The 14,593-nt window shown below is 40.1% G+C and overlaps 1 protein-coding gene across 2 annotated transcripts; it reads left to right on the forward strand.

Annotated features, from left to right (window-relative positions):
• The first annotated feature begins 7,247 nt into the window (after positions 1-7,247).
• Positions 7,248-12,674, forward strand: sp8a (sp8 transcription factor a). Of its 2 annotated transcripts, none has more exons than XM_063043744.1 (2): positions 7,248-7,791; positions 8,388-12,674. In XM_063043744.1, the coding sequence occupies exons 1-2, from the start codon at positions 7,771-7,773 to the stop codon at positions 9,771-9,773; spliced, it is 1,407 nt and encodes a 468-aa protein (XP_062899814.1). In that variant the 5' UTR covers positions 7,248-7,770; the 3' UTR covers positions 9,774-12,674. The 2 variants fall into 2 exon arrangements, with proteins under 2 accessions (XP_062899814.1, XP_062899815.1); XM_063043745.1 differs by lacking the exon at positions 7,248-7,791 and adding an exon at positions 7,834-8,078.
• The last annotated feature ends 1,919 nt before the right edge of the window (positions 12,675-14,593 follow it).

The raw sequence follows: 14,593 nt of genomic DNA on the forward strand, positions 1-14,593 counted from the left end.
TGTCATTGCAAGTAAATTATCATTAATTCTTTTTGTTTTTGTAGAATCCATTAATTGCCTTCAAAATCACGCATCAGGGTCTTCTTGTACAATACACGCCGGGATTATCTCATCGAGAAACTTCACTGACCTCTCCAGCCTAAAGATCACATTACGACCCGTAGTCAAGCGGAAGTAAGAAAAAAACGCCCCAAACACCTTCAATAAAAAACGTTATTGTCGATCGCATTGTCTGGAGACCTCTCATTAATTGGCTCTAATGTCAAGTTTACACTTTAGAGCGTCTGCATACAATAAGCCAATTGATGACTTAAGCAATTCAGAGAAGGCAACAACCGAAACTTGAAGTTTGCTCACATCAATTTTATATTTTAAGAGAATATCTCGCATTTAAAGGTATTTAGTAGATAACTTTTTTAAAAGAAAAATAAGACTTTTTTCTTGATTGTAGAATTCGTGATGCTTTACTACTGCAGTCAAACCAAAGGTAGTCTATGAGAGAAAAACACCTGCCTTTTAAATACTTTAAAATACAGATAATTTACACGTCATGCAATCTTTAAAAAATACAAAACATTACAACAGTCTTAAAGACGTTCACAGTGCCGAGGCCAATCGGCTCATTATTATGAAATTCCTGGAAGTTTGATTATTGTTATGATAGTACATCGTTGAAGATGTGATTAGTTGTTTACACTGTGAAGTTCAAAACGCTTCAGACAACAGCTGAAATAAATGGTGAAAACTTCATGGTGTCATTGAAATAAACTCACAAATCTCCCGAATAAAATCCGCTGTTACAAACTTCAATTAGAGAGGTGACGCGTCTCGGCAGCTGCAGTAGTTTACGTCCTTTCCTGTTATTTTTTGTCTGTTGTATTTATTTATACAGCAAGAAACAACTGTTTCGCTTTCTTTTAAAATTGCGCCAATTGACTCACCGTTGATTCCTTCTCTAAGGTGACGCTTTGGCAAATACAGGATGGAATATTTGCGAATAAGATGCATCTTTTAAGTCCAATCACCAATTTCTTACGGGAGCATTTTGAATTATAGAAGCTGTAGTTTTGCATCAGAGCTACAATTTACCTAGTAATGAACATTTCCAAGTAAGGGTAAAGGGAAACTCGGGCTCTTAAAGACTAATGTTTCGGACACTAGTTTTTATTTATCTCTTCACCGTTTATTTTATTTCAAAAGGATTATCTTATTCAAGAATGTTGTAACTGAGTCGAGTTAACCTTTCCATTTATCAGAGTATCCTGGAGTGAGGACAAAGAAAGGCTTTCTCTTGTTCGACATCTTTTGACACCTCAAGTTTAACAATCACCTGCGAACTTGGTTCAAATAAAATCTAATTCTGACATTGTATTACTTACGTAAGAACCGCTTACGTGTGTGTGTGTGTGTGAGAGAGAGAGAGAGAGAGAGAGTACAGGTAGAGGTTAAAATGGGAGCTCATCGACTTTCATGACCAACTGAAAACTCCAGCCCTAAGGAAGTTTTTGCACTTTCTAAAATAATGCTGTAACGCTCTGATTGTACTGCGGATATTGGCCATGTCTTTGTACTTCTCTTTCCTTGCCTAACTATTTTTTCCTTCAAATTTCACATTCTCTTCCTCCCTTTCGCGCGAGATGTGCTCTGTTTGATTATCCAGATTGTATATTTCCCTTTGAGCAAAATCACAATGATGAATGCTCTTCTATGACCAGGATGCATACCCAGATTATAAAACAGATGGATACACAGACAGACAGTCAGACAGACAATACAGTCAATCAGAGAAGCAGCGAAAAAGATTGATAGATAGATAGGTAGATGCATAGATACAGGTATAGACAGGCAGATCGATAGATAGATATTAGATCGATCGATTGATAGATAGATTGATAGTAGAGAGAATATAGAGAGAAGCGCTTTGCTTAATCTTAATTCATAAATATATTTTCGCTAATATATCTGCGCACACACGCAAGGCTTGTAGAGCAGGATGTGTTATTTCCTTATGGACAAAAACAGGTCTTGCTTTTCCATTATACTTACAAAATTATTCGCATTATTTATGCTACATTGAACGATCTAATTTCTTCGTGATAGTCAGCTAATTGCTCTGGTAGGTAATTATAAGCAGTTTACGCCGCAAAGGTCTTGGTAGTTCACCTAGTATTATATAGTTGCTCCATAAATTATACCATATTTGCAAAGATCTTTAGAGCAACTTCCCTACGATCAATGCTGAAACGCTTTTTTTTCTTGGATTCGACCTGAATTATTCTGAAACACGCGATATTAAATACATTTGTTCATGCTCAGTGGGCCAGAATAACGTGCCCATTATAGAAACGAATGGGACAGGTTTAGAGCAAGATTTCATGATGGCAATGTACAACAGGCATGTGGGAAAATGATGGTGTAAATAGGGACATCTGTTCAGTATTGCCCATAAACTTATATACTGTGCGTCGTCCTGTGTCTTATATTTCCTGCTATTCTATTTAAGGCTGTATATATAGTCTTTTCTCCTTACACATTTCCAGGGATTTAATGATTTAGAAATAATCGGCGTAGTGCAATTATTGTTGAAAATGCTTTGTGGCAGAAATGCAGAATGTATTCTATTACACTCACTTAATTCATTGTATCAGTAAGACCTTGAGCAGGGTTTTTCAACACATGTTTTGATTACACCAGAGGACGAACAGGTCTTAGATTATTTGTAATTAAACACTATTCCCTAAGTAACATTTATCTTCCTCTAGCGGCGATTGCAATTGTCAACCGTCTGGAGGAGACGGTTGATAATCTTCTTGTGCAACCAATGTGCTTTTTTTCGAGCAGGACTCAAACGTGCCTAATCGATAAGGTTGAAGAGGGGATCAGAGGAAGACAGCACGAGTGCACGCGTTTGTATCCCTCTCCCCACCCCCTCTCCCGCGTCTCTCTCTCTCTCTCTCTCTCTCTCTCTCTCTCTCTCGCTCGCTCTCTCTCCCCTCCCTCCCTCCCTCTCTCTCCCCCCCCCCCGACCATCTCTGTCACTTTCACACGCAAAAAGTGTCATGGGTTTTCAGAGAAGGAGAAACAAACTGAGAAAAGCCAACTAGGAAAATAAAAGGAAAAGTAGTGGTGTTAGTGGAGGGGGCGGGAGGGGGGATGGATGGGGCGATATTGACAAAAACAAATACAGATAGCAACGGGAGAAAGAAACTGAGATATGTGAAAGGTACTTAAGGAAAAATAAGCTCTGAAGACAAAACTACCGGAAACGCGCGTAGAAAAAGGTTTTTAAAAATTATGGTGGAAGTATGGTGGTTGAAACAGCGTGATGACAGGTTGAATGGAAACTCCGGGAAATTGGGAGAAATCGCGAGGATAAACACCAAGATTAAAACGGCATCAGTGAAACTGAAGGAGCGTGTAAATGAACAGGAAGACGACATCGCTGGAATCGGACTGGAGAGTTGCGTTGGGACCGAGAGAGTTAAAGAGGGATAGAAGAGAAAACGGAGAGGATGGAGAGGGAATAGTGAGGAAGAAGCTGGGGCTAGTGACAGAAATCCTGGACAAATAGATATACGGAGAGAGAGAGAGAAACAAAATATGAAAGAGGTCAATAAGTAAGTGGTTTTATTCTCCTTGGAAGCACAAAGATAAACATATGACAATGTATACTGGATAATTGCGATGTCAACAGATCAAAATTTATTGCAAGCTTCATAACTGATATCCCGGGCGTGAAGTGTTTTACAAACCGTCCATCCGCCGATTCAGTCTCATTAATTACAACCTGATTCAGGCGTTTACCTAAATCATGTCAGAAACTGAACAGAACCTTAATTTCGCTAACAGTCGCGTTACCCCGAGACAGCGAAAAACGTCCAGGACAGTAAAGGTCTGATCGGTAAATTTTTTGAACGTCTCCGCATTTTATGCCGCAGAATCAAGCAATAGATACATCCAGCTGTGCCTCCGGTTGATCCTAGGATGTAAATTAGATACCTAAAGCTGTTCTCCAAATCGAAGAAACAGAGAAATTAATCTGTACAACTATCAATCATAGGCTGTAATAAAGCAACGGACATGGATGAGACAGATGATATGATTAAGGAGCTGTGGTCGTTTTAATTAACTTTTTGCTGTCCTGTAATGATCAAACTGGTCAACAGACCCGGTCAATAAGCATGTTAATATCAAACAAATAAAACCAGGGATGATTAAAAACCTCCTGGTTTATTAAATTTGAAATTCAAATGAAATTTATGCTGTAGACGCAAGCTGAATGCTAATGCATTCTTTCTTTATTAGGGGAGAACTTGCCTTCTACTGGAATGATGTCTCGCTTCTGACACCAAAAGAAAATCTGCTTGAAAGTATTTTCTATTGAATTATTTCCAGCCTCTACAACTGAACAGAGTAACCCCAGGTTGGAACTTAAAAAGAATAGTTTGCAAAGATTTATTGTTTATTTGTTAAATAACCACGCACACAACTCATGCTACCAGTACTATAATAATTAAATGCAATATTTGAATTAGTTCAAGTTATGATTTACTTTACCCAATCCCACAAAAAGATAGCAGAAGTGTATTAACTATGAACAGTACGAAATACGCGTAAACTTAACTGCAGGAATGTCAAAGGAGCATGGTTTAGATGTAACGAGCAGCGTCTGGGCGACATTTATAATTATTTGAGTATCAGGCAGAATTAGACTGTTCATCTTTTGCTTGTTGGGCTTTTTTTATGAAAGGTAAAGAAACGGCACCAAATGCACCTGATCTTCCAAGTGAAATCACTTAAAATGGAATGCAAGCCCTGCAACTCGCACAGAAAATAATGTGTTTATAGCACCATAAACTTTTGCTAAGATTATAACATTTAAACGTAGTTTTGAAGGAAAACAAATCGCTGCAAATATGTGTATTCCCATTAAGTACATTTTAGCGCATTAAAAATTAATTACCTCTAAAAACACAGGTTTCAACGGAGAACATTTAGGTACGAAATTAATAGTGTTCAGTGTTGTACTTCGATGGGTGTGTACTTAGATGGCTCCTAGATCATCAGTTTATTGAATTTTTTCTGCAATTCAAGATGTTTATGCTTTCATACATAATCCTTCGTCACGTCTGCGCGCTTTAAGCCTTTGACCATAATTGTCGTAGAGTAATACTGCACGGAAAGACCCTTCGGCCCAACTAGTGCATGCCGGCCACCGCATCCTCCCTGCTAGTCCCAGTTGCCCACGTTCGGCCCATAACCCCCTAAGCCCTTCCTCTTTACGTACATATCCAAATGCATCTTCAGTGTTGCAATTGTTATGTCCTGTAATTACATATATTTATTCAGCATGATCTACATTAAACTTAATGTTCAAAATTGCATGGAATTAAGAACTTGCTGAACAGAGCATATATGAATTTGTTTGTAATTAAGGCACCATTAAACCTATTGAAAAAATAGACACAATTGATCACCGTTAATAATTTCCACAAGAAACATTTTTTAATGACTTGCTCCCTGTGTTTAAACAAAGAAAAACACTAAACGTTGTAATTTCGTGCCTGCTATTTTCTCAGACCGGTTTAATCTCTGCGCTAATCTACGGCGATAGCTCGCACCAAAATATAATATTTATCTTGTTTTACATACTTCCACTTTTGGTGTAGAGCAGCCTATGTATGCTGAAAAGGCAAAATCAAAGTACTGTACTGCTGATTTACTTTACGTTTCCGAAAGGTTAACATGTCGTTCACCCACGTACTTTAAAAAAAGGTTGGGAAATCACATTCGACCAGGGAAGATCACTAACAGTAATATGGCAAAGCACGAATTAAAACAATGAACGATGCCCATTTGGGGAATGTAATTTGTGTGTGTGTGTATATAGATATTATATCGTTTACAACACACACACGCACACACACGCACACACACACAGACACAGACACACACACACACACACACACACACACACACACACACACATATAATTAAAGAGGTCTGTAAGGCAAAGTTAATTCTTTTATTTGTTAAACGGAGTTCCCTCCTTTTCCCACCCCTTCCTCCTTCTGGGCTGTCCGGTCACGCCTTCTCAACATGCTAAAATCATCACCATCAACAGGCTCAAATAAACACGACATTAATTTTCATGAACACGAACATTTCAACGAAAGGCTACTTTGAAATATCTATATATGAAATATAGAAACAGAAATGCAACTCCAAACTCAAACTCCAAAGCAATTTATGGAAAATAAAACGAGTTTTACCCATTGAATGCAATTTGTCTAACCTGGGCATCTCTACTTCGTTCGCTTGCTTTCATCGTCTTGTGGTTGTTGTTTCTGGGTGAAAAACTAGCTGGCGTTTATGTATAGCTGTCAAGTATGAATGGCGGAAATTATTCTCTTCAAAATTCTTTCCTGCTTTTAAAATATATTTTAATTATATAAGGTAATATTTTAATAGGTCATGGGATAAAACTACAAAACGAATCAATGCAAGGAGATCTAATTAAAGGAATCATTACTTCCGCGAAAGTTACAACTTTTGTAGAAAATTCTTGTAGGATTTTTCCGTAGGAAGTTGTAAACTCTGCCAACTCCATCATGGGCACCAGCCTCCTCCGCACCGAGGACTCCTTCAAAAGGCGGTGTTTCAAAAAGACGGCATCCATCATTAAAGACCTCCATCACCCAGGACATGTCCTCTGCTTGTTGCTACCATCAAGGAGGAGGTACAGGAGCCTGAAGAAACACACTCGACCATTCAGGAACAGCTTCTCCCCCTCTGCCATCCGATTTCTGAGTGAACATTGAACCCGTGACCACCACCTCCGCATTTTCCTCTCTTCTTTCACTACTTATTTAATTTAATTCCCTTTTTTACATATGCTTTTGATTGTAATTTATAGTTTGTATTATTATCTATTGCAATGTACTGCTGCTGCAAAACATCAGATTTCACGACATATACCTGTGATATTAAACCCGATTCTGATTCACAGTCTGACTCTGACTTCAAGCATTATTTCGAGAAATAGGAAATTCTCTCAAATTTCTGTCATTCACGATGATATTAGCCGTTTGATTCTGAAAGTATGTTGCTGCTGCACCTGAAATTTTTTCTTGAATTGAATGCGGAAGTATCAAAGGATTCAAAATATAACCTATCCAATTGAGCCTATTGGGGGTGGACAAAAACGAGTGCTTTATTAGAGGGTAATTGATCCAAGCCACATTTATTTAAGATACAGAATATAACTCGGTCATTGAAAAACAAACACACCGTTTTACATTCAATTTGCACGCAGACACAATTATAGTACAAAACTATACACCGCGATGAGTATGGGTAAAAATTAGATATAGAATTAGTTTAAGAACTGATGTAAAAGAATAAAGAATGCGTGCATCTCAAGCTTTAGGTGCTGGCGACTGCAATATAAAACAAAGTAATATTTGAACAGCAAACAGAAAAAGGCTATTTGAATAAAATAACACATTTAGCTAAGAGTCCAGGCTCCCGTGTAATCTTTTTCGAGCAAAGCTGAGTGGAAGAGTGCGTTGGGTGACGTCATAATGCCTTGTGTCACGATAATGGCGACGCTGATTGGCTGGAGGCGGCTTAGCGGTACTTCAAAGGCGAGAGGCGCTACAATTGTGGTTGAATGGGCGGAACTGATCATTGTATTGCACACCTCTAAAAAAAGTGCTCTGATTTATAAATAATAAAAAAGAGATCCTCTGAGGAGGGCAGTTGTTTGTGATGGCAACTTCACTTCTGGGGGTGAGTCTAAGGATTTTCTTGCTGGTTTAATTAGCTCTTTATTGTAGGGATCGAGGTGTTTAAAAAAAAGTCCCAGTCAAGGCAGGGCTATCAGTCTTCTGTTGAGTTTTTTTTTAAAGCAAGAGGTAAAAGAGGGGCCGAGTCACATTTTAGTTTAGCATTGCTCTGAGGGCATTTGCGCACACTTCCTCTAAGCGCGAAACCACCGAAAGGCAGAGGGAGGCCTTAAAAATATTTTCAGCAGTTACCTGTGAAAATTTTAAATCACGATCCTTCTGGTTCTACAGGTATGTTAGCTCTGCTCTTTTTAGTATAGTTTCGAGAGTTGGGTAAGGCCCAATTCGATCTCTTTATCACTGAATTTAGCACGTAGTTTTAAAAGATCGGGTAAAATTATGTAAAATCTACAAATGTTCGCAGCACCTTTTGTACCAGTTTCGCTGCTTGCTGAAAAGATTTAAAATATTTAAATTAACTATGCTACTTTAAACGTGCCAGTACAAGCTGGTTGTAGAGCGCCGTGTTAATGTGCTAGTATCCAACAGGTTTTATTGCAATTGTGCGCATTTTTTTTTTGGTGTTTGTACTTTTTGCAGGAAGAACCGAGGCTAGGATCAACTCCTCTGGCAATGTTGGCTGCTACATGTAATAAAATCGGCAGCCCGAGCCCGTCTCCCTCTCTGTCCGACAACGCGTCCTTTGGAAAAGGATTCCATCCCTGGAAAAGAACAGCTTCCAGTTGCAACAACAGCTCCAGCCTTTCCGGCTTTGGGGTGTCGGGCTCCAGGAACGGGGCAGGACTGTCAGATTCATTCAGTGTCAACTGCTCGTCGGGGAGCAGTGCCTTCTCGCTCACCTCCAACACCTCGTCCACATCGCCCTTCGGGAACGAGTACTCCGTCTTTCAGTCTCCCGTCTCCAGCAGCTCTCAGGAAGCTGCCCAACCGGTTTTCATCTCCAAAGTTCATACCACAGTGGACAGTCTCCAGAACAGTTTACAAGGCATCTACCCCAGGGTTGGGATGGCACATCCGTACGAATCCTGGTTCAAACCGTCCCATCCCGGGATAGCTGGGGATGTGGGGAGCGGAGCATCGACTTGGTGGGATGTGCACCCGGGAACAGCGGGTTGGATTGACGTTCAGAACCCCAACGGGGCCTTACAATCCTCCTTACACTCCAGCGGGCTTCAGTCTTCGCTCCATTCCCCTCTGGGCGGCTACAACTCGGACTATTCTGGTCTCAGTCATTCGGCCTTCAGTACAGCCGGCATCAACGGAGCATCTTCCCATCTCCTGAGCAGCAGCCAACACCTGATCACCCAGGATGGCTTCAAGCCCGTTTTACCACCCTCTTACCAGGACTCGGCCCCTTCGCCACTGGCCGCCAACTCCATGCTGGGCAGCCCGGCCACCCTCGGTGGATCTCCGCGCTCCTCGGCCAGACGTTACTCGGGACGGGCCACCTGCGACTGTCCCAACTGTCAGGAGGCTGAGCGCCTAGGACCGGCCGGGGCCAGTCTGCGAAGGAAAGGCCTGCACAGCTGCCACATCCCGGGCTGCGGCAAGGTCTACGGCAAGACCTCGCACCTGAAAGCCCACCTGCGCTGGCACACGGGCGAGAGACCATTCGTTTGCAACTGGCTCTTCTGCGGCAAGCGCTTCACCCGCTCGGACGAGCTGCAGCGCCACCTCCGCACCCACACTGGCGAGAAGAGGTTCGCCTGCCCCGTCTGCAACAAGCGGTTCATGAGGAGCGACCACCTGAGCAAACACGTCAAGACACACCAGGCCACCGGGGTTGGGGGCGGCGCGGCGGCCGGTTCGGCCGGCGGGGGCAGTGGCAGCAAGAAAGACAGCGACACCGACAGTGAGCATAGTGTCCCCGGCACCCCGCGCTGTCACTCCCCGGAGCTGTTGCAGGCGGCAGCGCAGGGCGGCTCGGCAGCCGCCCTCAACGGTCACAACAATGGTCTTGAGTGAGAGCACTTGGAAGAACCGGCCACCAAACAAAAGTATGCATAAAACTTAAAAAGAAATTCACGTGTAAGTAGAACAAAGAGGGAGCTTAAAGAAATAATCAAGAATTCACCAAAACCTGCTTTGCTAACGTAGACCGGATAGTTCAGGACAAAAAAAAAAGAAACCTGTTTAAATCTCACCAGGTCCCAGGCCCAACATTATGTGATTTATTTGCCCAGGTAGAAACACCTTATGTGTTTGCTACTTACCTGATATGTACTGCTAGTCCAATTCAACCCGTTGCAATAGCCTGAAGGACTTTCTTTTTCATCAGCTGAAAACATTTTTTAAAGATCCCCCCCCCCGAAATCCAATAATTTTCTTTGATCGGTTGGGTTGCACAATGTTTGAGCTCTTAAAGACGACTGTACATATTTATCACCTCGATAATCTCTCGCTTCCCCCCCCCCCCAATTCTATGTTAACCGTGAATCTTAGTTCCTGTGGGTGGAAATATTTCCCCAAATTGTCAACATATTTCAAGTATCAAAGGCACAACATTAAGATACCCATGCATATATTTTTGTCCCGAACTACCCAAAGAAGCTCCAATACTTGTAGCCACGACTGGAAACTCTGCTTTTCCGGAAATTGATTTGTATGTATAGTATTTTTTCTCCTGTAAATCCTTCGACAAGTATTTGAACATATACATTAAGATACTTATTATTTTCGTTGTCAAATAATGTGGCAGACTGATTTCAATCACAATCGACGCGCTGTGTAGTGAAAATGAAAGGAATAACAACTTTGTAAAATATCTGCAAAGCTTTGTATAACTGGGAACATGATTAAGAATAGTTAATTATGAAATAATCGCTCCACCAGTATCTCGGTGCGAGGTGTTATTTGTCCAGGAGACGATTTTGTACAGTATTTTCGTGTAAATTCTTCCAAAAAAAATATTTGAACATATATAAGGGTAAATCTAAGGGGTTTTTTTTTGGTTGTCAAGAAAATAATTGTGAGATGTTGCTGGAGGATACATTGCGATTTTCTGAATTAATATATCTTAAGGTGTATCCAGGACGCACTTTGAGAAGATTTTTTTTTCTTTTTCTGTTGGATTATGAAAAAATAACACCTTAAAGAATGAAGCAGAGGATGTATGGTAAATGTTGAATGGCTTTTTTTTTATTTTATTTAATGGAGCATGTATCTACTTATTTGCATATACCGGCAGTCAGATAGTTTAAAGCAAATTTCGCATTTATTTCCTAACAAGTGGGTATGCAGCAAACCCCAAAATATAGAATAAATCCTGGACTAGATCTGATCTGTTGTCTGCGTGTATTTGATTTATTTTAAAATATTTAAACTTTCATATAAACTGGAGACAGTCTATAATCTCTGATCAAACTCTTTATGAAAACAGACTTGTAAAAATACGTATAGGCGCACTTACTAAAATAGCCCAGCATTATAAACCATACGAAAAAGGCAAGATTACTATGATTTTCTGAATTCTGTCGTGTTCTGTGCACTTTTGAAGTGCTCATTTTTCTCCTTTCGGGGGACAGCATGTTCCTAGGCTGTATTTAATACATTTTCTTTGTACGTCGATGCAGACATGGAATTAATTGTATCTGAACTGTGCATACCGAAATAAAGTAATATATGAGTAGCAACCATCAACGATCAGACGCTGTTTGAGATACAATTTTACGAAAGATCCTTCATGTTTTTTTTGGGCATAACACAAGCCAGCGTTTCCAAACACCTACTCGTACGTCTTGGACCACATTATCTCTAGTGATATACATAGCCTTCCCTTTAAGGTAATCGTGCATTGCTGCAGTTGAATGCATATAAAATATTGCTTTACAATATCTAACTTTGATAATACAGACAAAGTGGTAGGAGGTAATATTTCTAACTAGCTATGAGAGAGGTCCTGCCATTTAAAAAAAAATGATTTCCCCTTGTTTATGTAAATTCTAAAGTTACAGGCTTAGTTTGACCCCACGATAAATATTGCATCGTCGAAATAAATAATTAAAAAAAGAATTAGCAGAACAACTGTTCCAAATTACTTTGATATTCCACTTAAAGCTACGCATTTTCCCGCTAACAGTTAGGTTTGCTTTACAAACCATCTTTTACTTTTAAATTGCTCTAGGCATTGTGTGCATTAACAGGAGGCATTTGTATGTTAAAGGATTTAGGAGCAATCTCAAGTGACCAGGCTGCATCACACCCATTGATATCAAAGGGTTCCTGTTAATTTTTATTTATGTATGTGGAAGCGTTCAAAGGCATGGGATTTCGCTGAAACAGATCGGGGACGTTATCTGAATATCGTTAACTCCGGTTGTAAAAGTTTCAAAGAGCTTTTCCCAGGCATTACAATACTTATTGTGCTGTTTAGATAAAGCTGCTGTCTTAGTAATTATCAATTAACTAGTAGCAATGGCATTTGGTCTTTGGAGGCACAGTTATAGCCATTGTATCCTGTCACGACAAATTAAGGAAATTTACAGAAAACTCTCAAATACAAGTTATATATTCGATGGGGGTGTATCTAAATTTCGTTCCTAATTACACCTGTGTTTCTAATTCTGTGATCGTAAAGTTGCACTGTCCAGGCCAACCGTGTAAGTCAGTATTCAAATACATTATGTTTGTAAAATCAACGTTTTCACCCGTCTGTATTTATGCATGCGGTTAATTGCGGTAAGAGCAACGATAACAATAAATATATATTTCACCATTTTGTCTTTTGTTTCCATTTCGGAGCCCTACTGTGAAGCAGTCAATTGGCAGGTCGTGTTCTAAACAATTATCGCTGTATGGCAATCTTTATGGTGTCTGCAATTATTGCTCTACCTTTCCCGTTGTTTCAATTTTTGTCGGAGTATAAAATGTCGGTCACATTTTTATAAATTTTGAGTATATCATAATTTAAGTATCATATTTTAAATAATGTTCCTGTTATTTACTTCATTTGCATTTGAACTATTTGAGTGGGGTACGTTGTGAAAGCTATATTTTCTTCACAATACATTTTCAATCGAATTTAAAGCTAATTATATTGCGATACGCGGTGTATAATAGAGAATGGCGCAGAGGCACTAGAAAGTAAACGGTTGCTTATCTGATTTGAGACCAAAGGTTGCAGATCACAGCTCACAGATCAAGGCAGAGCTGAGATCACTGTTGCCCTTTGGGTCAACCTGTTGTCCATCAACAAACTCCCAACTTGTGGGCAATTGACTGTTCTTCTGTTCGCGAGGGGACCCAAAGCAAGCACTTTGAGATTGTCCTATTACGAAAAGCTACTTTAAACAACAGCATAAATATAAATTTAAAGCCCGTATACTTGTTTTTTTTTAAAGTAAACGCACAACTTAAGTCTAAAGTTCTTGTTTTCACAAACTGAATTATTTTTAAACGAATTGTTTTATGCAATAACCTGACAGAATATTTTCTCCGCATTAAAATGAATAATTTAGGAAAACCCCAATGTTGTTTCTATTGAGCGAAGTTTGGAGTATTGTGAGTGAAAGCCTATCCATTGTACAGGATGGCGTGCTACCGTTCTGGATCTGAGGCAGTCATCAGTGCTGCTACTGATGGGCTTTTCCGGCTCAAGGAGAATTGGTATAATGTCAACCACAGGCTAAAAAGAGATCGCTTTATTTTCATTTCGTTTTGTTAAGTCCTGATTAGCAGTAAGTTTAATGATTTTGATTCAGCCCCATCTCTATTAAGACGGTTGAAAAAGAATTTCCAGTGGTTATTAAAGCGGAGAGAGGGGTGATGTGAGCGTGCGTAAATTGCGAGAAGGGAAGGATCGTCTCATGTTTCGTAAATCCTGCGGACTTCTGCACTAAAGGTTCTAATCCACAGCAGTGAGATGGTAATGTGCGTAAGCAGGTGATACTGACCTTTTCCCCGTTCACCGAACAGTCAACATTGTGGAATGGGAACAACGTGTAAAGAAAACAAAGCAGCTCTCGTACTTTTGGAAGAGCGTTCGTCTTCTTTTTATTTTCAAAATCAAGACCAAACTTTCCAACGCGCGAATTGGTTTAATCCAAAGAGTTTGCTGTCTGAAACATTATGGAAATCACCAAGTTTTATTACTAATGCAAAAATATTTTCGACTTAATCACCAAGATTAAACAAATCACCAAGATTCAACGTTGTTTAAAGCCACTTCCCGTACACAAATGTAAAGAGAAAGAAATAATTGTTGCTCCGGATCCGATGCAGCGTAAAATAACACACAAGATAAAGAACACAATAACAAAAAATAATAAAACACACAATAAGGGTAACCACATAGGACAGGTTTTATATATATATAGATTGATTGCATGTCCATAAGTGACGATAGGTTGTACATAAGATGACTGAAGGAAAATAATAAAGTACTGGTGCGGTTTGTCGGTGGAGTGCTGATCAACTTTACTGCTCAGGAAAAGTAACTGTTTTTGAGTCTGGTGGTCCTGGCGTGGATGCTACATACGTAGCTTCCTAGCTGTGGGAGTGGGGCAAAAAGTCCACCAGCAGGGTGGCGGGGTTCTTCGAGGTATTACAGGCCCTTTTCAGGCACCTTTCTGTATGTATGTCCTTGATGGTGACTAGGCTAGTGCCAGTGAATCGCTGGGTAGTATTGACTGTCCATTGTAGAGCCTTCCTGTTTTCCGCAGTGCAGTTTCCGTACCAATCAGTAACGCAACTTCTCAGCATTCTCTCTACTGCGCATCTGTAGAATGACGTGAGTATGGATGTGCAAAGTCCAGCTCTCTTCAGCTTCCTCTGAAAGCAGAGGCATC

Source organism: Mobula hypostoma, chromosome 3 (assembly GCF_963921235.1).
Source record: "Mobula hypostoma chromosome 3, sMobHyp1.1, whole genome shotgun sequence".
NCBI lineage: Eukaryota > Metazoa > Chordata > Chondrichthyes > Myliobatiformes > Myliobatidae > Mobula > Mobula hypostoma.

Bases quoted from the DNA above. Each gene is read 5' to 3' on its own strand.
- sp8a (XM_063043744.1), top strand. From the start codon at position 7,771: ATGGCAACTTCACTTCTGGGG. The intron at 7,792-8,387 runs GTGAGTCTAAGG...TACTTTTTGCAG, and splicing joins TGGCAACTTCACTTCTGGGG to GAAGAACCGAGGCTAGGATC.